Source organism: Vipera ursinii (genome assembly GCF_947247035.1).
Source record: "Vipera ursinii genome assembly, chromosome: 13".
NCBI lineage: Eukaryota > Metazoa > Chordata > Lepidosauria > Squamata > Viperidae > Vipera > Vipera ursinii.
This window is the reverse complement of record NC_139526.1, coordinates 18,848,194-18,871,403: the sequence shown is the minus strand read 5'-3', so window position 1 is coordinate 18,871,403 and position 23,210 is coordinate 18,848,194. Positions and strand designations below refer to the sequence as shown.

Genomic DNA, 23,210 nt, shown 5'->3' with positions numbered 1-23,210 from the left:
ATCTCCACCCTCTCCCTCTGCTTACCTTGCTTGAGGGGCTACTGGCCGTGACTCTCTTTTTGCCCGACACACGGCTCTTACGGATCCTACGGAAGGACTGGCGCAGGGACTTTTTCAGGGACTTAACCCGCGAGAGGGGGCCTTCCATTGCGAGAGAATCATTGGGGTGCAAAGTGCACCTATCAAAAAAGGAACAATCAATCAACAACAATCACAAGCAGCAGACTTTCAGGGGTCTCTAAGCCATGACCACTAATCCATGGAGTGTCAGCTCCATTTCTGGAGTCATAAAGATGCGCCCAGCGCAGAGGTCTCCCTACCTGGCCAGCACAGGGTTCCGGCGGTAATAGTCATACAGGCCAAAGCCGTGGCTGGTCCCAAAGGCCACCAAGTTCCACTCTGAGTGCAGGGTGACAGCTGTAACAGCTGCAGGGGGCAGGCACTGCAGGAGGACGCTGGGCTGGAAGCCGGGGGCAAAGGAGAGGGCACCATTCTTGGGGGGCAACCGGTCATGCCCCTTCCATGTGAAGCCTTCCCGGTCCTGGAGTAGGTCCACCACAGCAATGTTGACCATGTGTTCGGACTTCTCATCATTAAACTCCATCACCAGCACCTGCCAAAGAGAGAAGAACCCCAGATAAGTCTTGGACACTTCTCTGATTCACCAACGCTGATGATGAAACCTCTGCAAGAAAACAAGCAAACTCAGAGAGCACCAAGGACTCCTCGTTTCAACCCTGCACAACTCTCTTCCCAGGACCAGGACTCCTGCCTCGGGCAAAGCGTTGGACTAGAAGACCTCTGAGGTCCCTTCCACCCTATGATTCTATGGCTATAACCTTTAAGATTCCTTATGATTGCCGATACTTCAAGCAACTCGACTGTTCTCCCTTCTTGCCCCCAATTCCTGAGGCATCACAGATCTCGCTCACCCTACACGACTCCCTCACACCTTCTTCTCTTCTTCTAACAGTACCTCCACCAAATATCAAGTCACTTCTCCATCTTCTCCCAAACTTCAACCACCTCCCACCTCAGTGATTTCTATCTTGGATTATTTCAAAGTCTTCCCCAGGCATCTGACCGGAGAAGGCCTCTGATGGCACACAAGACGGTGAAGAAGAAGCCACAGGCTTCTGGAGAGAAAAGCTGGATTTTGGAGGAACCCCCAACAGATGCACCACAATTGTTACCTGCCCTGCCGTGCCAGCAACCACCATCTTAGCTGTGTATTTGCACAAAGCGATCTTCTGGACACCCAGCCGGGGATCATCACTATAAGGGTCGAAGCAGCCAACCTGGATGAACATCGTGGGTCGTCCCCAAAGAGGTAGAAGAAAAAACAAAGTCAGATTCTGCACATAGAAAACAGACGTGCTCTTCCTGGCAGGCAGAGAGTCCAAAGGTTCTGATTCCACCCTCAACAACTGAGTTGCTCTGGGCCATGGGGGGGCCTCCAGATGCTGCCAAACTACATCTCCCAGGAGGCCACTGGCGATAGGCTTCAGCAAGAACCGGAGAACTCAACCCAATCCCTGCCCAGAGCTGGAACACCAACCAGCCCCAATGATTTTGCAGCCAGGGGGCTTCCCTCCTCCACGTGGGCAAGTGGGAACCAACTGAACCCAGGTTTGCTGGCACCTTGCGAAAGGGGGGCCATTCCTCCTCGTAGGATTGATTCAAGCTGTCGTTGTGTTCACAGTCCATCTGGAAGATGTGGGCTGTGCCCAGCTTGTATAGTGGCTTGAGGGATACTCCGGAAGCATCCCAGAAACGCACCGTGCCATCTTCATGCCTGAGGAAAGGAAAGGCGGGGGTGGAATGGAGCTGGGGCCATTCTGGCAACCGTACCACCACAACCACAACATGTTTGTGCTCTTTTATTACTCGCAGGAGGAATTTAATCCTTGCTTGGGACTATCAGTGGTCAACATCTCCACTTCTCCACTCGGAAGTAGCGTTCCTCACTGTAAGCCATTTCCTTCTCGGGACTCTACCACAGTTGTGTCCCACTTGGCCTCTCCTGGCTTGGCCAGCTCAGAAACCCTCCATACGACACCTCCCAGACGTGGTCGGACAATGCAGGTAGTCCTCAACTTATGAGCCCAAAGTTTATGTTGCTAAGTGAGCAATTTGTGGAGTGGGTTTTCCCCTCTGAAGGATTCCATCAGGGCTTTAGGCCATCCTTCTCTCCTAGGCCTTTCCTAGCACAACAGCTGCCCCCCAATCTTGGGCTTCACCCCATAACAAGGGTCCACCCAGCCCTCTTCAAGGACTTTGGCCGCATCCTGGCCAACTCTCCAAGACTCTCCTGCAGGGGTTCTTCTGCAGCCAGCAACCCTGGTGACCACCACTTACCCGGTCAAGAGCAGCCCCCTCTGGGTGGGTTCCTGAGCAAGGGGGCGCCCTCCATCGATGGGCCAAGGCTGTTTAGGGCACAAACACACACGGCTTGCTTTGGTTCACATCCACGTTGTCCACGCATCACAGAACTTTAAGACTGCTACGCGGAAAGTCCTCCACACCAAAGATGGAGTGGGAGGGTTAGCTGCTTCTGACCCCCCCATCCAACAGACCCCCTCCTCCAAGCTCTGGGTTTGGCAGAGAGGCTCATTTCCACCCAATTGCGGCCCTTTCGACTCCGGAGATGAACGAGCCCGTTTCCCGACTCACCACCGAGGACAGGCGAGGGCTCTGCTGCTCGCCGGCGCTGATGATCCTCTCCCACAGCTTGAGGGGGACGTTGGAGATGTGGTAGGAACAGGTGATGGCCGAGGAGTGGAGAGGGGCCAGGTAGGGCGCGGGGATCGTGGGCCAGCCCGGCGTCTGCAGATCGATCAGCACCAGCTCCTCTTCCACTAGAACCACCAAAGCTGCCGGGTTGTCGAACTCTGGAACCGGTGTGATAAAACACAGCACCTCTGAATGACACTTTCATGCAGAAAGACCAGGGTGGATCAGGGGAAGGGGGGGAAACTGACAAAACCAACAGCCAGGAGAGAAAGAAAGGTGGGCAGAAGGACGAGAAGGCCTCACTTCTGAAAGCGGCAAAACGCTTGCCCCTTGAGCGACAGGAACTCGCTCAAGGGGCAGAGTTTAAATCAGGGGTGTCCAACCTTGGCAACCATGGACGTCAACTCCCAGAATGCCCCAGGCAGCCATGCCACGTACCGTCCTCGGCCTCCGTGCTGCCCACCGTGAAGAAGTCGATCACCCGCGATGTGAAGTCCAGCGTGACCAAGGCCTGGCCCTGCAAGATGGTCACGCAGTGCCTGTCCCCGTAACTGGCCCGGGGCATCCCCCCGCTGAAAATGATGAAGTGGCCCCTTTGGAGAAAGCAAGAAAGCGGAGGCAAGTCATTCAGGGGTGCAACGGCTCCTCGTTCGGCTCCCGCCACCCACCCCCCAGCCCCTCGAGGACGGCTGCAGAAATCAGGATACAGGCATTCCTCAGTTTGGGACCAGAGCAAAGGCTGGCCATTAAGTTGTGATGGTTATAAAACAGGTGGGTCACGTGATCAAGCCGGTTTTATGAACTTTTTTCCCCCGAAGTCATTAAGTGAATCCCTGTTCATTAAGCAAACCCCATGGTCATTAAGCAAATCCTTGCCTTGCTATGGGCAGGGTTTTGCTGAAAACCAGAAGTGCTGGGCTTTTTTTTTTTGGTAACACCCCCTCCCCTGTAAAACTGCCATGTTGCAGAGCAGAGAGGAGGTGGAGGGGGGCGGGTGGCAGTCAGAATCATAAGTAGCCCCAGGTAAGGTTCACTGTAACTTCGAACGGCCACTAAGTCAAGAACTGCCTCTAAGTGAAATGCCGTTCTGTGAGAAAGGGAGCAGAAGATCAGAAGGAGGAGAGGAGACAAGCTGGGGGGGGGGGAAGGGGGGAACCACTCGGACAAACGCAGAAAGGCAACGCACCCCGAGTCGCAGGTCTGCCACAGGATCTTGTTGATGGCTTTGCAGGGAAACGGACCTGGAAGAGAAGGCGGGAGGGCTCAGCAGCCGGGGAACGAGGGAGGCTTCCTGCCCCGTCCTCACCACAAACCCTCTTTCCAGCCTTCCTCGACCTTTGCGACCTCAAGGCGGGTGGCCTTCAACCCCCAGAACTCCCCAGCCAGCCAGGGGGAATTGGAAGGTGGACAAAACTCACAGCCAGGAGAGCGAGAGAGATGGGTGCCTCACTTGAAAGGGTTTGGGCTTAAATCAGCGGGGAACGGAGTGGGGTGACGTTTCAGTGTCTCTATCACTCCCTGGAACAGCAGCAACGCTGACCCGTTTGAAAAATCAACAAAACCCTCACATTCATCGACTGAGCAGGGGAGAAATGGGAAGAGTTTTGAAGAGCAGTGGAAACCTTTGTCCAGGTGGGCTCAATTTACCTGTCCTAATGGTTAAATATTGGCTGATTAGCTCTCAGTTTCTCTTGCAGGAAACCCTCCCTCTGCTTGGTGACCCGCGTGTCGGTTTATCTTCTGGGCTTTGGGATCCAACCCTCATCAAAGGCACCGCATCTCCCTGAGTTTCTCTGCATCAGCCTCACCATAAGGGACGGTGGCAGTTGCTGGTTGCAGGGTCTTGGGTGAACCGTTTGCCATCGACCACAAGGCGTAGCCCCCATCGCTGTGAGAGCTGACCAGGCTCCGGCCACTCCGCTCCCAGCTGACGCTCTCCAGTTGCTGCAAAAAAGCCGCAGACCCAAGCTAAGCCATCAGGCCTTGGGCCCAGAGGAGACAAAGAGGCTGAAAGGAGACCTGCCAGTCAAAATGGCCAGAAGACAGTTTGAGAGCACCTACTGGGCCCCTCAAGCCACTTCAGACTTTTAAGCCTCGTTCCCCAGGGGGATCAGCTTTTAATCCTGGGTAATCAGGGTGGGTAATCTCTGCAGATCTCCAATACGGTTCCCTGTTCCCTTTAACCACCCGCTAATCTCCCCCAGGGGCTAGTTTCAGCTCCTCAAGGCCTCAGGTGGCAGGAGATGTTCCTCAGCTACATCCCATCTGACCTTGGAAACTTCCTGCAAAAAAAAAGAGGAGGGCGGGGATGCTGCGCGAGGAAGACTCCATCCAACCTAGCCAAGTAACGTACCTGGTTGCCCAAGAAAAGGTGATGAACTTCTCTTGAGTTTCTGTCCCACAGGACCATCAGGCCTCTGCTATATCCAATCAGGATTCTCGCCGAGTCTTGAGGATGTTCCTGGAGAGATTCCACCGGCCCGAGGGCCTTCCCGCACCGGTAGTCTTCAGGCACACTAGGACGATAAGAGAAAGAGGGATGCTTCGCCTGTGATCTCCCTCTCCAGTGAATTAAGGTAGCTATGAAACTCAAGTCACACCAGGTGCCCTTTTTCAGACATGGTTTCTTTGTGTGCATCAGCCATGAGGACAGAAGAACTCTCTATGAAAAGGACCTCACAATATTAAGACCAATCTCACTTATGGTGTCCAAAACAATGAGGAAACACAGAGGCATGTTTTGCTACGACTGACCCACCGTTTCTGAAGGACATCAGTTAGATGATCTGACATGATGCCACCAGCAGCTTTCTTGGAGATCTCTGGCATGCACTGAGCTCTTATTCTAGCATTCGGTGCTTCCCTCAGAAGGCATCTCATGTTTTCAACCGTTGACCAGTTCTTCACCCCCTGATCATGTTCTCCTGCCTGCCCGTCTCCCCACCCACGTAGACCCATGCCCACTGACATCAAGGCTGGCTTTCTTAGAGCAGCTCACCTCTGCAGGACTTCATCTTGGTACAGGGTGCTGCCCTCCAGCAGCGTTAGACCGGGAACTCCCAGGGAGTAGATGCCACCCCCTTCAGTGCCAAGATAGGCGATGCTGCAGTTGGACCCCAAGAGGATCACCGTCACCCGGGTGATGCTGGGAGGAGAACTGTCAGAAGAAAGAGAACCTCCTGTAACCAGCACTGTTGCGGCTGGCTAGCGGTTTTCAGAATCTTTTGGGAAAGTTGTTTCAGAGCAGCTGTGCATCGGTTCCTGCGCTGCAGCTGCGGGCGCATAATTTATGGACCTTATGTCCTTGGCAGTTCCCTACAGCACTGAAGACGCTGTATGGAAAGATCAGTCAGGGGTCCGAGATGCTTCTGGCAACTTGGTCCTTCAAAATAGGACCCAGAACACATTCTGAAAACCGTCATCCCAGATCTTGGCACATACACACCCAAGTGGATATTTGCACCCCACAGAAAACCAGTGAAACTCCTAGATCCTCGTTGCAAGGGTGGGGAACCAGCACCCCAAAGGTGGTTTGCAAGGAAAAGATGCCTCCCTCAACACATGACCCCACCAAGATGTGTCATTGTGCGAGCGATGCCCTTGCGCCAAATGGTGGGAGATCAGGGTGGCCTCTTCCCTCCTTCCTGCAGCCCAGCCCTCAACTGTGCTTCCCGCAACCCCCTTGCAAAGTCTGGAGCAGAAAAAAGCTTTGACCCATAGATTCCCCAGCAGCCCTCCTGGCCATTCGGGGCTATGCCTCATCAGCCAGCTGGACCTCCCTCCCTCTCCTGCAGAGAGCCAAGAAGGGACAAGAAAAGGGCCAGGAGGTTGAGCACCCCCGCCCCCCCTCACTTCTGCCCAGGCTCCCTGGCACCCCTCAACCAGGAAGGAAGGAAGGAAGGAAGGGGGGGGGGCAGAAGCCATGAGTACTTAGCGTTGTCGAACCCTGGCTGTCCGGGGAGGACGAAGTTCCGGGTCTCTTCCAGGTGGGAGTAGCCGTCCTTCTGGTAAATGTCCCAGAGGTGGAGGGTGTTGTCATCCAGAAGAGAAAGCAGAAGCCCCTGCAGGAAATCGGGGGGGGGGGAGGTGGTCTTTTGCAGGCATTCTCAAGTGCACTTCCAACCCTACCTGCTCCAGGAAGCCCCTCCCACTTCCTCACCGTCTCAGCCATTCTTAAGACTGACCTGTGATACAGTCTATTTCATTCATGAATTTGTTTGTTTCCTTGGTATTCCTACTGCCTTTTGTTTTGTTTTTAATTGTTTTATAATTTTACAATTGGAAGCCGGCCAGAGTCACTTAGTTGGGCGGCTATGGGAACTGAATTATTCATAAATTAAATAATTCATACGGCTGCTAACGTGATGACACCCATTGTCTGAACTCTGAGTCGGAGGATCAATCTAAGCAGCCAGCCAAACAAGGCCCCCCCCAGGGGGGGGGTCATCACAACCTAACGCACCAAACAAAACACAAGCCTTTTTTTTTTTACCTGTCCAGGTAGGAAGTGCATCTGAGTGACGGTTGCTGTCTCTTTGTGCAGCCCCGTGAACTCCACCCCGGGAGCACCGTAGCTTAAGGAGGCCCAGAGTCAAGGAAGAATCTCATCAAGCAGGAGCTTCACCCCAGCCTTCACCATCTCTGCAGCCACGAGAAATCTCTCGAGCTGGACGTCCCCTTGCCAGCCGTGGACAACCGAGGGCCCGTGGGTGCAATGCAGAAGACCCAAGTGCTGTTTCTAGGGCACTGAGAGGTATGTAAGATAGCCTACTCTTGAGCGTGGAGGCTTTCTCGAGAACAGAATCGGCTTTTCTTCCAGGGGTTAGCCAGATTCTCTTTGGAGATCCCCAAGGTTCATCAGCTCTTCTGACAAGCAAGCCCCTGCAGGGTACTGCCCACACGTTTCTCTCCCTGGCTTAGCCCAGTGAAGTCCCAACTGGGCGGCACACGCCCACAAGGCGCTTGTGTTCCGACTGCAATTCTACAAGCCTTCCAAGCATTTTTTATTTTATTTTATTTTTTTTAAAAGACAGACTCAGCATCTTTTCTGGCCTGGCTGGGGATTCTCCAAAACGTGCGTGTTTACACGAAGGGAGGAAATGACACCATCGCTTCATCTTGGAAGGGAATCGACACAACTGCCAAAGAGGAGGAGGAAAGTAAAAGATGTTTGCCCAGTACCTCTCTGCCTTGCAAAACCAAAATCATTTTTGCTTTAAAAAAAATGGCAAAAACTATTGAAGAAACGGATGGACTGAGCTGGCTTTATTTATCTAAGAACTGGAGCCGTCACTGAACAAGGGAGATTTTTCTTAAGGTCGCCTTCTCAGCTTACTGCTGGCTTAAAAGGAATCCGATTTTGGCACACATCGCCCCCCCCTTTCCACCTCACTCCCCATGGCAGCCTCCTTCCCCCCCCCCAGCACAAACTCCCTCGCTGGGCTTTGTTTGGGCTTTGTTTACCACGCTGATGAGTGACCTACTTTTCAAAGAATGGGGTGGGGGGAATGCTAGGCTTTGGCTGTGATGGTGCACGCAGTCCAAGCCACAAGCCAGCTATAGGGAAAACCGGGGGGGGATCAACTTTGGGAGGGGAGGGGTGTATTCTCCAAGGGGAAAGGTCAAGGGTTGACTCAAGTCCTCCTGGGAAGCAAAGCTGCATGACAAATTGCAAAGGGTGGCCCACCTGTTCTCCCTGCAGGTGGATTTGGGGAGGGGGGGACGTCAGAAATGTTTCTTCTGCAGAGAGGACGGCCCCTTCCTCCGAAAAAGGGCAAACCCTACACCAGAAGTGAATGAGACGCACGCAGTGAATCACAACCAGCTGCTGCCACCCGAGAAGACAAGGGGTGAACTTCAGAAAAGGAGATCGCGCAGAGGGGCAGCAGGATCCCTCTTGGATCGGAGGCTCCAGAAGGCATTCGGAAGGGGCTCTCAGAGGGGGCTCTTGCCGCCTCAAACACAGCCCTGGGAACACGGGAAGCTGATGGGGGCTTCCCAGCTCATCTGCCACCAAGATCTTGGACATCCAGGCTTTCAACCAGGGCAGCAATCCCCAAGCCCTGAACTACGACACCAGCACGACCCTCGCATCAGCCCACCGGCTCTCCAGCCTGGACGAGCCCTCCCCGATGTCACCGTCAGGTTCCCCTTCTTTAAGCTCAATGACGTCAGAGTCTCATCAGAGGTACCCCCCCCCGCCAGGTCTTCTGCAGAAGCGGGAAATGTTCACTTCCTTCCTTTCGAAAGTCTGCTCGATACATTGCGACAGAACCCCACTTCCTCACACAGGAGCTGCTGGAGGAAGACCTGAGAAAGAAGCCCTGACCCAAAGACACCAGTTGCATCCCATAATAAACCTTCGAGGTGATGCCCGCTTGACTCCTGGAGACCCAGAGAGAGATCTGGCCTTTTGGAAGCTCCCTGGCGTGGAGAAGGCAGTGACTTTGGCATCATCTCTCCCCCAACACACACACACACACACAGCTGGGGCCGGAGGGCTCAGGGCCAGCGGCCTCCTTAAAATGTGGCCAGGGCAGATGTGAGTGAGGTCCGCCAGAGGTCTGGTGCGCCAGGCCAGCCTCACAGCTTCCTCTGGCAGGGAAAGAGCTTTGCATCAGCGGAGAAGCGGCCCACGCCCCAGATCAGCAGTGGCCAGCCAAGCCAGGAAGGAGAGCCGCACCCGTGGCCGACCCCGGGAGCGGCAGAAGAGAACGGCACCCTTGCGCCTCCCACAACTTTTAAGAAGCAGCCCCCAGAACTGCCCTGGATGTCCCAAGGGGCAAAAACAGGACACCGCAGACAGAGGCCGTCTCTGCTCCCAGGAGTGCCGTGGAGAAGTTTCCCCCAATTCAGCCAGAAAGTCATCGGGGCCCTCAAGGCTTCTGCCCCCCCCCTTAAAACAATCCGTTTGAGAAGCTTCAAGAATTGACCCGTCTGCTTTTTAGGACAGCTGTTGCAAGGCCTCAGTGCAAACCGTGGGGGGGCTGCTGCTCCCGTAACTGACCCCAGGGTGTTTCTGCCCCACCCCCAAAGTCCCCCTTTGGAGAAGGGAAAGAAGCAGAACCAACTCATTCCCGTCCTCTGCGGAGGGCAGCCGAGATCAGCAGACAAAGTGGAACAAAGCGAGCGCTGCCGTTTGAGTGGGAAGCCACCGAAGCCAAATAGGCACGTGACTTTTCTGCCCCAGTTTCTTGGGAAGTGACCCCAAAATTCATTCAACCATTCAAATGTGGAGAAGCAGCTCAGTCCACCGCAGAACTAGCCCCCTCTTCTCCACTCGGGGGGAGGAGGAGGAAGCTGTGTTTGGAGAACTGGCATCAACCCTGCCCATTCTGCCATTGCAGCAGCAGGAGAGGGAACGATGGGGGGCACGGGGGGTGCTGGTCAGTGCAGAAAGCACATTGCCTCCCGCCCATCCTGCCCTGAGGCCAGCCCCAAAATGGGGAGAGGTTGCACAACCCAAGTGAGGATTTTCACATATTCCGAGTCCTCCTGCCTGCCCACCCTACCTGTCCCAAAAAGCACTCAATGCCCTTGCAAGAGTTCTCTCTGGCCATTAAGCTCACTGCTCTTCCACCCAGCCGGGTGCATCTGTCTTTCCCGAGGAAGCGGCCAAATGCCAGGAGCCAATATCAGCAAGGTTTGGGATTTCATTTTCTGGAGGGGGTGAATGTGACTCCAGTATTCCCCCCGCCCCAAGGTTCTCTTTGGCAAAGGGCCATAGGGAGAAAGATCCGAAGCAGAGACTCCTCTGGACCCAAAGGGGTTTTTTTTAGCTGCCTCAGCTGTTTTCAGCCAGCCCTGCTGAGACCCCCCCCCCACTTAAGAACTCGATCCTCTGTTCTTCAGCCACTTCCTCCATTGTCTTGCCAAGCTGCACATGTTCTGTCCAGCCGCCAAGCCAGGCCCCCAATGCACCACAGATGCTGGAAGGAAAGGCTGGGCCAGCAAGGAGGGGATGGATTGCAGAAATCCCAAAATGCCAACTTTAAACTCCAAAAACAACAGAAAAAAAACAAACCCAAACCTCAGCTGATCTGCAAAGATGCCGGTCCTTTCACACATAAACACCACCTACAGTGTTCCTAGGGCAGAACAAGGTTTTAAAAATCAAGCAGACAAATGGCAAGCTGTCCTTGCAAGCTCCTTGTCCAGATCAAAGAGGCATTCACACCTCCGGGACATCGGCTGTAGCCTCTGAGCCCCCAAAGCAAAGGCCGCCGTTGCTTTAAAAGTTGCCTTTAACATTTCAACTAGCGCAGAATCCTGCTGAAAAGTCCTTGTAAGCAGAGATCCCGATCTATGGAGCCAGCTCATGCTGGCTTACGCAAGAAACGGATTATCCAAGCACGATTCCAGAGACATCCCTGACGGCCTCTTTATGCCATTTATTCAAAACTCAACCCAGCGGGAATGCCTTCCCATTCCCACTCTCCAGCTGCTGTCTTTGATGTGGAGGGGGTCTTGCATTGAATCTAAGGCCTCCCTATTTCAGCTAGGGGGAAAAGGACTTTATAATGGATAAAAAAAAACTGGGGGGGGGCGCTGTTTCCACAGGCTGGCCACTGCTCTGAGCCTACGGACACCCCCGGGAAAGGGGGAGGTGAGGATATGCAGGAAAGATTAAACAAGAACAACCTGCAAGAGAAGAGCTGGGAAGGGAAGAGCAAGGCCAGAGCGAGCTGCTGTGTCTCCCGCGTATTGTATTCAGAGGCTGCCAACTCCATGGAGACGCGGCATGGCCTGCCAGGCACGCCAAGGCTGCAGCTTGAAAAGGGGCCATTGAAGCCGTGGAGATTCAGAGTGGTTTTCCAAATGCCCCTTTCCACAACACACACACACACACACAAAGACCGCCAGCCCCAACGCAACCACGGTGGATTGTGGTCCAGGCAAGGGCCCAGGGAAAACTTCCCAACTCCGGCCTCTCCGGGACGTCAAGAGCCCACGAAAAGCTCTGGGTCTTCGTTATTTAGGCCTCTCGAGTCCTCCCTCAGCGACTGAAAGTGTGGCGGCTCCACCTCGAAAGGCATTGTGGAGAAACGGCGGGAGGGTTCGGGTTGATGGGAACATCGGCCCAAGAACACCCAGAAATCGTGGCAAAATTCTGCTATTCCTAGTCACAAAAAGGAGAGTCCTCAGCATACAGAGTCTCCTCAGCTTACAACTGTTCATTTAGCGACCGCTCAAAATTAAAACATTACTTAAAAGGTGACTTACGACCGTTTTTCACACTTACGACCGTTGCAGCATCCATTCATGGTCACGCGATCCCAATTCGGACGCTTGGCAATTGACTCCTATTTATGACGGCTGTGCCTTTGGATCACATGATCCCCTTTTGTAACCTTCCGACAAGCAAAGTCCCGGGGGGGGGAGCCAGAGTCCCTGACCAACTGGGTCGCTAACTTAACGACTGTGCAGTGATTCACTGAACAACTGTGCCAAAAAGAGTCAGAAATCGGGGCAAAATTCACAAATGTCTGGCTTAGCAACAGAAATGTTGGGCTCCCCTGGGCTGGCACGTCGAGACTTTCTGTACTTTTGTTTGGACCATTATCACCAAACCTCTAAATCTCAACCCGTTTTCTAACCTAACCCTCGGGTCAGCCGTCCCTAAGCTGGCACCTCCAGATGCAAGTCCCCAATTCCCAACCACGTTGGAAGTTGCAATCCCAACATCTCTGGAGACTGTCAAATTGGGGAAAACCCCACCCCCACCCACCCCGGCTTGGAATCCGTTGCGCTCGTAATTCCCAGGAGACACCCTGAAGACGCCAATGCACACAGCAAGAACCCATCCCCACGACTGTCCCCGAGGACTGGTGGTCCTTTCCCAGCCTTTCCCCCGGTGGTGCCCAAACCGTGCCGCTGGCTTCACAAGAGCCTCCTCTTCGCCGTCTGCCAGAACAAAATGCCCAGAAAGGCAGCTCTTGCCACGACAAGGAGGATACATTTTGACTGCTCCCGATTTGGTTCCAATGGCCATAATGCACAGCTTGGGGTCAAAGGCCAAGGAGCTGGGCTGATTGGGGAAGCCATGCTCCACCATCTGGAAGAAGAAAGAGAAGAAAGAATTGGGTTGGAGGGTCGTCAAAGCAGGAGGAGATCATCGTCGGGCACGCGTTCCAAGAATGGCCAGCCCAGGAAAAGCAGCAGCTTCTCAAACTTGGTTCCAGCTGGATGGTTCTCAGATCAGCCACCCCCAAACTTCGTACCAGGTCAAGGAGATCTCAGCTGCAGAATCACACAAGCCAGGAAGCCAGGTCGCCTTGGGCCAAGCAGGTTTCCAATTGTTGGTTTGCGTGAGTTCAAGAACATGTCAGGGGTTATCAAGGGCACGCCAGAGAGAGAGAAAGCAGGGAGGGTCTCTCAGGAAACCCCCAATCTGTGCCCTTCCTCTTCCGGCCCTTCCCCAGCCAAAGCCTACCGTTGTTCTCCAACCATCCAGGCAAGCTGCCGCTCAACACAACAGAGATTGTTATGTTGGCTTGCAGAGAGTGAAAGAAGGCCGTGGCTGCAGCGTGGCCTCTTCCTCCATGCAGGAGGAACATCTCAGAGGCTTTCAGTCCTAGATTTCAGGAGGCTGCAAAGCCCCATTGAAACTTTGGCTGCTTAATTCTCCCTCGTCTGAACCGGCAGCTGTAATTTAGGAACACCAGAGAGTTGCTGTTCCCAACTTGGGTTGGATAATGCCGGTTTAGATACATCGATTTTGTTCTCTTTGCCCTTTCCATCTCCCTTTCAGACAACCAGCCCCAGGCCTGAGCCATTTTTAGACCGTTTGCAGAATGTACCAATTTTAGAGAGGAGGAAGAACTTTGGAAGAGTGATCCGTTCTCTTGCAAGACGCCGAGTGTTTTGTTTTCCTGACTCAAAGGCATCGAGAAGGCCAATCTGCGCTTTCTGATTTCTACCATCTTAGTTTCCATCAAGCCACAAATGCAATTGCTGACACTTTTCCGGGCTTGGAAATAAAGCGATGGGCAAAAAAAAACCTTGATCTTTTTTATTTCTGCACAGCTGGCTAAAAAGTCAGGGGGGCTGAGCTGGGTTGCCACCTCCTGTAAGGGCCGGGCTCGGTCCGAGGTTCTCTGAACCGGTCCAAAGACGCTGGTGGTCTTTCAGACTGAGCGCCACCTCTGCTCCCGAAGAAAGGAAGCCAAGGCAACCCACGCCATGCAGGTGGAGCAGAGCCCACTCTGGCCGCTTCCCGGGATGTCAGAAAGAAAGGATTACTAAAGAGCCAGCCCAGAGCAACTTCCAAGATCCCCCCCCCTCCCTTCTTCTCCCACGAGAATCCATTCAGCCCAGCCCCGCAGGAGTGGACAGACAAACGAAGCCTTTCAGCCAATTCCAACTTTGCTTCTCCCAGGCACAGCAGGGTCACTGCGAGGGAAAGAGAGGCAGCCTTTAAAGGGCTCTCCAGAAAAAGCTCCCCACTTCCTCTCCCTGGACAGCCCCAGCCCCGTTTCTCCCCACCTCGGGAAACCACACAGCAGACAGACCTAGGGGTGGGAGGGCCCTATGAGAAACACACACACACACACACAGTTGGGAGAACGTCCTGGCCTGGGGTCCAGCCCCCTGGAGGAGCAGCAGAACAGGGAAACCCACCCACCCCACCACTGGCAGGTTGGAAGTAAAGCACCCCCAGCCTCCCCAGATGACAGGCTTGCTTTGCCTGGTTGCAAGGAGGAGGAGGAGGAAATCTGGAAGCTGGACCAGTTTTGGAGCATCCCTTAGTTTAAAAGGAAAATAGGAACATTTAGGCATCCAGGCTGGGTGAGGTGAGATTAGCTTCATTTATGGAATTTATTTATGAAAAACCCAAGGTCACTGGAGACACCAGTTGAGGAAGTCTGCCCTGTATACACCCAAGACCTAGGACCGACCTTCCCTCCCTCCCTCCCTCCCTCTTCTTCCTTCCTTCCTTTCATCCATCCACTCATTTTCCTTCTATCCATCCACCCTCCTTCCCTTCCTCCCATCTTCTCCCTTCCTTCCTTCCTCCCTTCTCCTAAGAAGCATAACCACTCAGCAAAATTTCCTGAAGTACTTTTGGTCCAAGCCTTGATCAAACCCATCTTCTAAGAACGGCACATTTCCCATGACATTCTGTATCCAGAATTCTATTTTATGGGCTGCATTCTCATCCTTGGGCAGGTGAATTGGAAAAAGGAGCCTAGCCAAGGGATAGTTGTCAAAGACTGCCAAAAAAAAAAGAGTCTGTTTTCTTTCCCCTTCCTTGCAACTGGGTCTTTTTAAAAGCAGATCTATTAGGGAGACATCATTTGCTGTATAAGGTTTGCCCTATCTATGTTTTGGTCCCTGCAGGAGAGAAGTGCGAGGAGACGGGATTGAATGCAGCGCACATTAAACCACCTTGCGATAAGGTAAAGGTGCGCTGCATTTCCTGCAAAGGTGGGGAGAGGACCGTAGCCGGCTAAGGTGCTTCCTGCAATTCAGACTCTGCTCCAGGAAGAAGACCCCACCAGGAGGAAAGAGAGATGGTCCTTGCTAGGATGCAGTAGGACAGAAGAGCAGTTGTAGGAAACGCTGGTGGAAAAAGAGGGAAAGACAAGGAAATGCGCCAGGAGAAGCATCCACGCGGGTCTCTGCAGGAGCCAAGCCAGCTTCAGGACTTTGGGATCCCGCCTTAGCAAAGAGGCAGCCAAATGGGTAGCAAAGGCCAGCTAGAGAAGTCCTGTCCACTCTCATGGCCCCACCGGAGATAAGCCGACCTACCATCCACCCCGAGAAGATGCCAGTCCAAGGTGGGTTGAGTCAGAGTCAACCCCGCTGCATATTTCCCTTCCAGATCCCGCCCTGGAGATGAGCAGGGAAGGTGGCCCTGTGGATAAGATCTTAGGAGGACTCTCGCCGCCTCCAGAACGGGTGACAAGTGACTTCCGGGCTGACCTGTAAGACTGGGCCAGTTCAGAAGGAGAAGCTGCCCTGACTGAGTGACTGACTCATTTCAGGAAAGACGTCCTTGTAGGTTTCTGACACATTCGGATCCGCCACCCTCTCAGGGAGTGTTCTGGGGATGCCCTTCCAATTTCCAAACAGTCAGATAAACTTCCGGCTGCTGGGCTCCCCCAGGCCTCGCCCCCCCCTTGCAAAGGGAGGGAGAGATTTGCCCCTCAGCCCTTGCAGAGCCTGCAGGAAAAGGCCAGAAAGGGGCCACCCCGGCGGAATCGGGACATCTCCAGATGTTCTGGATCTGCAATTCCCACCAACAGCCCCAATGGAAAGGAAGGCTGGGAGTGGCGATGGAGCAACATCTGGAAAGTCACACACAGCCAGGCCAGCATCAAAGACCCATTAGAGAAAAAAGCGTCTGGTCCTCAAGCAACAGGGAGACCAAAACGCTTCTATCCTCCCCGTGAAGTGCAGAGATAGATTCTCAAACCACAGAGAGGAGAGGCTTCTTGCCAAGGGCTCTGCTGGAGAGCTCAAGACGGCCTCCGGCACATACACAAACCCACAACTGACAGCAGCCGAGCTCTGCCCCCTCCTTGCCATGCATCTGCCCTCTGCCTGGCATGCTGCCCGCACTCAGCCACCTGCAAAACAGACACCTGCATTTTCAGTCGATCTGCTGGGGGAGAGGGGCAGACCCATGTCCGAAAACACTAGGAAGGAAGGAAGGAAGGAAGGAAGGAAGGAAGGAAGGAAGGAAGGAAGGAAGGAAGGAAGGAAGGAAGGAAGGAAGGAAGGAAGGAAGGAAACAGGGGCACCAATTCTCTCACTGCATCTCTGGAAGGCCAACTATTGGGGCAACCTAGCTAATAACACTGCTCCCCCCCCCCCGAAAGCAAGGCCTGAGGGTTCTGCAAAAGCTCAGGCTGAGGTAGGCTGCCCATTTCTCCCAGGGCTACATCACCACTTTCCAAAGAGGGAACCAGCCTTGCATTCGGAATGCACCCCCCCCCCTCAATTTCAACTGGCTGGGGGATTCTGGGAGCTGAAGTCCACCCATCTTAAATGGCTGGGGGATTCTGGGAATTGAAATCCTCTCGTGTTAAAAGTCACTAAGTTTGGGAAACCCTGATGTAAAGTATTGAGAAATGGAGAGGGGGGAACATTCTTATTCTGGAATATTAATTCCCAAAGACTTTTTTTCTTTTTTTTTTAAAAGGGAAACTGGAATGGGGAAAAAGACTGTGTTCTTCTCCAGCCTCTCTTCAAGCAGACACCAAGTCCCAAACTTTATTAGCTGCGCCCAGCGGACAGTTGGGTATCCCTGACTTAAATAACACCCCTCACACACAAAAAAAGCTACTTCCAGATCTTCCCACGGAGACTGCGAATAGCACTACGTCTCCTTGCTAATCCTACCCGAGGCCTCACACGCTTGGCAGCCTCTCCTGCATCCAGGAGAAACCTTTGGATTGTCTTCTGAACGGGGGAGCGATTAAAAGTCTGACGTCTCTCTTCTGCTATGAACTCCATGGATACACAAGAACAGCACAGCGTCTCACGTTCGCCATCTGCTCGGCACCGCTGTGGCCGTCTAGTAGTTGCTCAGTTTTCAACTTTAAGTTCAGAGAGGAAAGAAAGAAGGAACTGGTGGGCCATCGTTGCTTTTTTTATAACCATGAGGACTAGGGGCTTGATTCCACAGAGGTCTGTGTGTGGATTTTCTGCCGAAGGAGGGGACAAACATCATTTTAAAACTGATTTGCTAAAAGTGGTCGATTGGCTTCTGAATAAAGTCAAAGAGGACCGGCTCACGATGGAGGAATCCGGTTAGTCGAATTGTCCGGCACGATGAAATGAACCAATCCCAGGTCAACAGCCCCAAAGTCCTCGGTCTATACAACTTACTGCCCTTCAAAAAAGAAAACACCATACAGGTGGTCCTCAACTTGCAAAGATCTGTTTAGCAACCACTTGAGGTTACAAAAGCACTGGAAAAAGTGACTGACCATCTTTCCTCGCCCTTGTAACGTCACGGCCTCCCATCCACGATCACAATTCAGGCACTTGGCAACGGCAGGCACTGACCCTGGTTGCCACGTCTCGGTTCAAACAATGGCCCTTCGCAGCTTTCCCGCCCAATCAGCAACAGTCAACAGGGGAAGCCGGATTCACTTAACAGCATGGAAAAAGAGGTTGCAAAACGGGGCGCAATTCTGCAGAATAGCAACGGAAATGCCGATCCTAATCGTGGCCCCGAGTCGTAAGTCAAGGACTTCCTATAGTGCTTTAATGCTGCCTGGGTTTCCCGTCCCCTGCTGAACCCCAAACCACCCAGTCCCGGTTTAGCCGGGAACCATGGGTTGCTGAACCCAGCCAGGGAGATGCGTCAAGGCACTCTGGGCAGGTTTGCGGGCAGCAGCGCCCTCACCTTTGCCGGGCCTCATCCGGGGCCACGCCGGGAGACGCCAGAGGAGCCAAATGGGACACCTCGCCACAGCCAGCTTGCCACAGGACAATTTAATAATACAATTACTTAAAACAAATAAAAAATTGTTTTAAATTTTGTCAATCACGTTTCACCCCCCCCTCCTTTTGCATCCTTTCTTTAGCAGTTCCGTTCCACCATTTGTTTGATGTTTGGCTAACTCTTGTCCCTGGGCAAGTGGGCCACAGCAAACCGCCAGAGGCTGGTCTTTGGTGACCCGGGAAGGGGCCCTCGGCTGCCTGCCGTGTTTGCCGAAGCCCCACGTGCTACCGGTGGCAACGCAGAGCCAGCCGGGCCAAGATCAACAGGCCGTTCGGCAAAGTTCAAAACCAGAATACCAAGAAAAGGGATCAATCGGGCCGCTGCTGCCTCCCCCCCCCCAATTCTTGGTACTGGCTGTGCTGCTCTCAGGCACAGCTCCCGGGCAAAGCTCATCCCGAACGGGGAGGGAATCCTTTCCACCCCTTCCATGTTGCAACACGCCAGGCTGAGGCACCGGAAGAGGCTGTTCTTGCGAATGGGGGGGGGGGGCGCTTGAGGACGGAGGATGGCTGCAAGGTGGAAAACTCATCCATCAGTTCATTTTTTTTGCCCTGCAGGGGACAAGCAGCCTCCCTTGAGATTGCATCATACATGGCTGTCCTGGGGTTCAAATACATCTGGAATCTTCCCCCCCACCCACCCCAAATATCCATTCCAGGCGAGGCGACACAGGGCAAGACGTAAGCTCAAGACCTAAGCCCCTCAGTCCCAAAGCTCATTCATTGTTTATTATTTATTAAATGTATATGCTGCCCAGTTCGCTGTTGAAGCAACACTGGATGGGTGATCTTGGAACAACTGCTGCCACAACCTACCCCGCAGGGATGTTGTGAAGATTCCCGACAGAGGAAGGAAGAAGACAACCCCACAGCCCACAGCAGGAAGAAAGGACAGGATGAGAATGCAAGGAGCAAGAAATGAAATGCACAGCTGCGTGTAAGCCCAACTGTCTGAAGTTCACTTTGACCCACAGGGTGTCATCCTGCACCAACTCTAAGGAAAAAGTGGGTAACCAACACACATCAACAGTTTTGAGTTTCCTGCCCTGCACGCAAGCCATTCCAGGCTTATTCCTAACTCGGCTCCTGCCCTATCAAAGAAAGGAGAGATTAAACCACAATGTTCCTCAAGCAAGACTACTGGGGTTGGGCTGGAAAGGATTCCCAGGGAGATCTGGGCTTAATGCAGTCCATATTTTGGGTCAGCCCCGAATTTGACCCAAAGCTCTTTGCCTGGAGCAAATACAGCAGCCGATGTATCCAAGATACAGTTTAGATTTCATTCGGTCGTGGCCCCCTCCAGCAACGCAGACCTTGGGACAACGCTTCTTGGAACAACGCTTCGTTTCAAGAGGTTACCGGAATGTAACAGGCAGAGCAAGAAAGAACACAAAAGTAAAAGAATGAAAAAAGGAAGGCTGTCAAAGGGGTGGGACTATTCTGAGAGAGAGAAAAAACTGCAAGCAATTGAAATAAATCTTTTTGGCTATCAACCTTGAATCCAGCCCAGGCAGTGTATTATCTAGTGTCCTCCCCCCCCCCAAATGAAATCTTGGCCCAGACAGTTTGCCTTTTAAACAAGAAGAGCTGCTCAAGCAACAAACCAGGAATCCTGGCTGATTCTGAAGGTGTCAACCTGGACTGTTAGCCTCCTGAAAACAAGAACTAGCTCTGCCCAACTCAGCAACTCCAACAGGGTGCTCTCCAGGGACTCTGGAGCCCCTCACAATTAGGGGAGGGGGCTCTCCTAAACCTCCGGCAAAGGTTTGACCCAGCTCTTGAGCATTTACCCCTTGCGACTCTGCAAACAGGGCAGAGGTGAAAAGGAGGTGGGTGCTTCCCAGCCCACCCTCCCCAAAACTGCTCCTAAATCCTGGACAAAGTGGCCAAACTATTGTGGGGGCTGTGAACAGGAGCTGCTTTCCTTGATGTGGCTTTTTTCGACATTTCCAAGTGTCACCAGGAACAGCCCAGCTGGTTTGCACAAATAAGCTGTAAACACCCTCATCTCATCTCCCCCCCCCAAAAAAAAATGCCTGAAAACTCTTTGGAGGAGGAAGGAGCTATTTCAGGGGGCAGGGAAGCTTCTCCCCACCCTGCCCAAAGATCCTTGCAGCACGCTGGGCGTTTTACCCAAAGGAGAACCACCGTCTTCATTCTTGTCAAAGGCCAGCCTGCCCGGATCTACAGTTGCAGATTTTTTATTGCTTCCATTCACTCAAAGGGGGAAGGAGCTGAAAAAGAGGGTGGGGGTGGGGCTGCAGATGGCCCAGGAAAGGGGGGGGGAACTCCACAGCCTCACAATGGACACCCAGCCTCCCCCTCTGGACCAAACGGGCTGTAAAGAGGAGGGACGCAGCAGAGCAGCCAGCTTGGAAAGGAGCAATAGTGGCGTTTGTGTGTGTGTGTGTGTGTGTGTGTGCGTGCGTGTGTGTGTGCGCGAAGGGGGTGGGGCTGGGGCGGTGGGGAAGATGCTGGGTCTGTTCCTTTCTCAGTCCGGAGCCAGATGGAGGCCGAGGATTGGGGCAAGGGAGCCGGCTGGGGGCTCCGACGAACAACATTCCCGGTGAAAGTTGCCTACGGAGCACCGAGGAGGTGTGAAAAGCAACGAGGAGCTTCTCGCAGCCCCTCCCCGGCCGAGAAAGAGAGAGACACCTTTGCTGGGAGCGAGCGTGGGAAGGGAGGGAATTGGAAAAGGAAAAAATAAAAAAGGCAGGTTACACACACGCACACACAAACACACACACACTGAAGGCGCTCCGAAGCTTTTGGATGGGGTAACCCAGGAACACAGAGCCAAGCTCGGCTGGGCTGGGGAGTCACTCCTGCACAAGGGGACCAGCAGCTACCGCCTCGGGCTGTCCCCCCCCCGCCCCGAGGTCCGGTGCCTGCCCGGGTCTCCTTTCCCTCCCTTTCCCTCCCCCAGCGCACCCCGAAAGGACTCTTCGCCCTGCGAGGAGGGAGGGGCAGCCCCGGAGGCAAAAAATGGGGGGTGGACAAGCAAATGCAAAGGGGCAGCTCGGGATCCCTGCCCAGCCCCCCTTTCTTCTCCTTCTCCAAATGGCCTCCCCCTCCCCGCTTTCTTGGAAGGGTGGCTAGTTCAGCTCTGTCCTCCCCCCTAAGTCCAAGCCGCCCCCCCGCGCCAAACTGGGCGATTCCCGTGGCCAAGAAAAGGCCGGGCTCCTCTCGCCCCCTCCCCATTTTCCCAAAGCCACGAAAGGCGAGGGAAACAGCCCGAGCCGGACCCATCTCCCGCCCCCGCCCCCAAGCCAAGAACCCCTAAAAGAGACCAAGAGACGCTCCTCTTCCACCAGGCGCCCCCAGACGCGCGGGACCCTCCCTTCCCCCACCGGCGGGGGATGCTGGGGCCGGAGCGGGCCGGGGACGACGGGCGGGGGGGTCCTAGCCCGGGCCGGGCCCCCACCTTGTTGAAGGCGTAGATGTCCTGCTTGAGCTTCTCCCGCTGGGGGTCGTGGCCCTGGCGGCGGAAGCGAAACTTCATCATCTTGCCGAGGGGCGCGGGCGGGCGGGCGGCGGCGCTTCCCCCATGCAGCGGCGGCAGCGGCGGCGGCGCCCTCCGCATCCAGCAGGGCCAGGAGCGCAGAGGCGCCCCGCGCGCCGGAGCCGCAGAAAAAGGAGCGCCGGCGGCGGCGGCTGGGCGGGGGGCGCCTGCCGCGGGGGGGGGGCGAGAGAGGCCGGTCCAGCCAATCAGCGCGCCCCGCGGGAGGCGAGACCCCGGCCAGACAATAGGCTGCCGCCGAGCGCGCGCCCCGCCGGAGCAGGCAGACGGGCGGGGGGGGGAGGAGGAGGGGAGGGGGGAGGTGCTCCCGCCCCGCCCCTCCCCTCCCCTCCAGCTGTGTCTTGCGCTGCGCGCCCGCCGCCTGCCGGGAAATGTAGTCTTTCCAGGAGGATCCTTGGAGCGCCGGGTTGAACGGAGGGGCCCTTGATGCGCTCTCCATTTGGGAGGGGGTTCGCTCGCAGACGTTTCGGGACCCAACTAGGCAACATCGTCAGTGCTAGAAGGGAGGGGGGGTGGGCTGCAGAAGAGGAGGATGGTGGAGTCCTCGGTGCTCTCTGGGCTTGGGGGTTGCCTTGCGGACGCTTCGTGGCCCCAACTAGGGGACGTCGTGCTAGACCTTCCAACTTGGCTCTTTTGTGACTTGTGGACTTCAGCTCGGCACGCTGGCTGAGGAATTCTGAGGGTTAACATCCACAAGTCATAAAAGGGCCAAGTTTGAAGACCCCTGGGCTAGACTGGTGGGGTTACCTAGCTGGGTCAGGAAACGTCTGCAAAAAAAAACCCCAAGCCCAGACAGCACCAAGGACCCTAATGGAGTCTTTCTCCCAGAGCCCACATGGATCCTGTCCTTCGCCTCTGGGGCTGCCCCCACCCCCGTGCAGCCTTGCCTGCCCGGCCCATCCCGGCTCTGCTATCCTGCTCGGAAACTCCTTGGAGAAGTGGGTGCAGGACCCCCCCCCGAGCAGTGGTGGGATTCAGCCGGTTCGCACCACTTCGGCCCAGGCCCAGAATGGACTTCTGGGTGCGGCATCCACACGGAGAACCGGTTGTTCGCCTATTTGAATCCCACCGCTGCCCCGAGCCTTCCCTTCCCTTCCCTTCCCCTCGCGGGTTTGAGCCGCGCTTCCCCAACGGGAATTTTGTCCTCGCTGCACTTCTTACTGCCCCAGCCAGGCGGGAAACGGGGATGGTGGCGGAGCCTCCCCAGGAACTGCACCCCTGCAAAACGTTACAGAGTCCCCCAGCAGCCCAGACGTGCTTCCTAAGCGTAGCCAGGAGACACCCCAGGAAGGCCTGGGGAGCAGCGCCTCCCCCGAAGGACCCCTGCAAGGGCAGCAGCCCCAGCGAAGTGGCTTCCTCTCCCCAACTTGGCCGGCTGCACATCTGGAGGGATGCCTTGCGGGAGAGGCCGTTGCCCTGGGCTCCTATGGGAGGATCGGGACAGCAGGTTTCCGGCTGGGCCGAGGCCCCTCCACAGCTGGCATCCTTTGGGACCCAGAAC

At 54.8% G+C, this 23,210-nt stretch overlaps 1 protein-coding gene across 2 annotated transcripts in view; it reads right to left on the bottom strand.

Annotated features, from left to right (window-relative positions):
* LLGL1 (LLGL scribble cell polarity complex component 1) overlaps positions 1–21,738 on the bottom strand; it is a 30,094-nt gene extending 8,356 nt beyond the window's left edge. The window contains exons 1-15 of one of the 2 annotated variants that reach the window (XM_083372924.1): positions 21,614–21,738; positions 12,690–12,787; positions 7,226–7,307; positions 6,664–6,794; positions 5,732–5,890; positions 5,087–5,249; positions 4,542–4,677; positions 3,920–3,974; positions 3,172–3,326; positions 2,674–2,891; positions 2,359–2,426; positions 1,642–1,795; positions 1,194–1,298; positions 321–613; positions 26–179 (exon numbers count right to left, since the gene is read on the bottom strand). In XM_083372924.1, coding sequence (XP_083229050.1) covers positions 26–179; positions 321–613; positions 1,194–1,298; positions 1,642–1,795; positions 2,359–2,426; positions 2,674–2,891; positions 3,172–3,326; positions 3,920–3,974; positions 4,542–4,677; positions 5,087–5,249; positions 5,732–5,890; positions 6,664–6,794; positions 7,226–7,307; positions 12,690–12,787; positions 21,614–21,694 — 2,052 coding nt within the window. In that variant the 5' untranslated portion in view covers positions 21,695–21,738. The remainder of the gene's footprint in view (positions 1–25; positions 180–320; positions 614–1,193; positions 1,299–1,641; positions 1,796–2,358; positions 2,427–2,673; positions 2,892–3,171; positions 3,327–3,919; positions 3,975–4,541; positions 4,678–5,086; positions 5,250–5,731; positions 5,891–6,663; positions 6,795–7,225; positions 7,308–12,689; positions 12,788–21,613) is intronic. The other variant, XM_083372925.1, reaches the window with a different exon arrangement.
* Between the last annotated feature and the right edge of the window lie 1,472 nt (positions 21,739–23,210).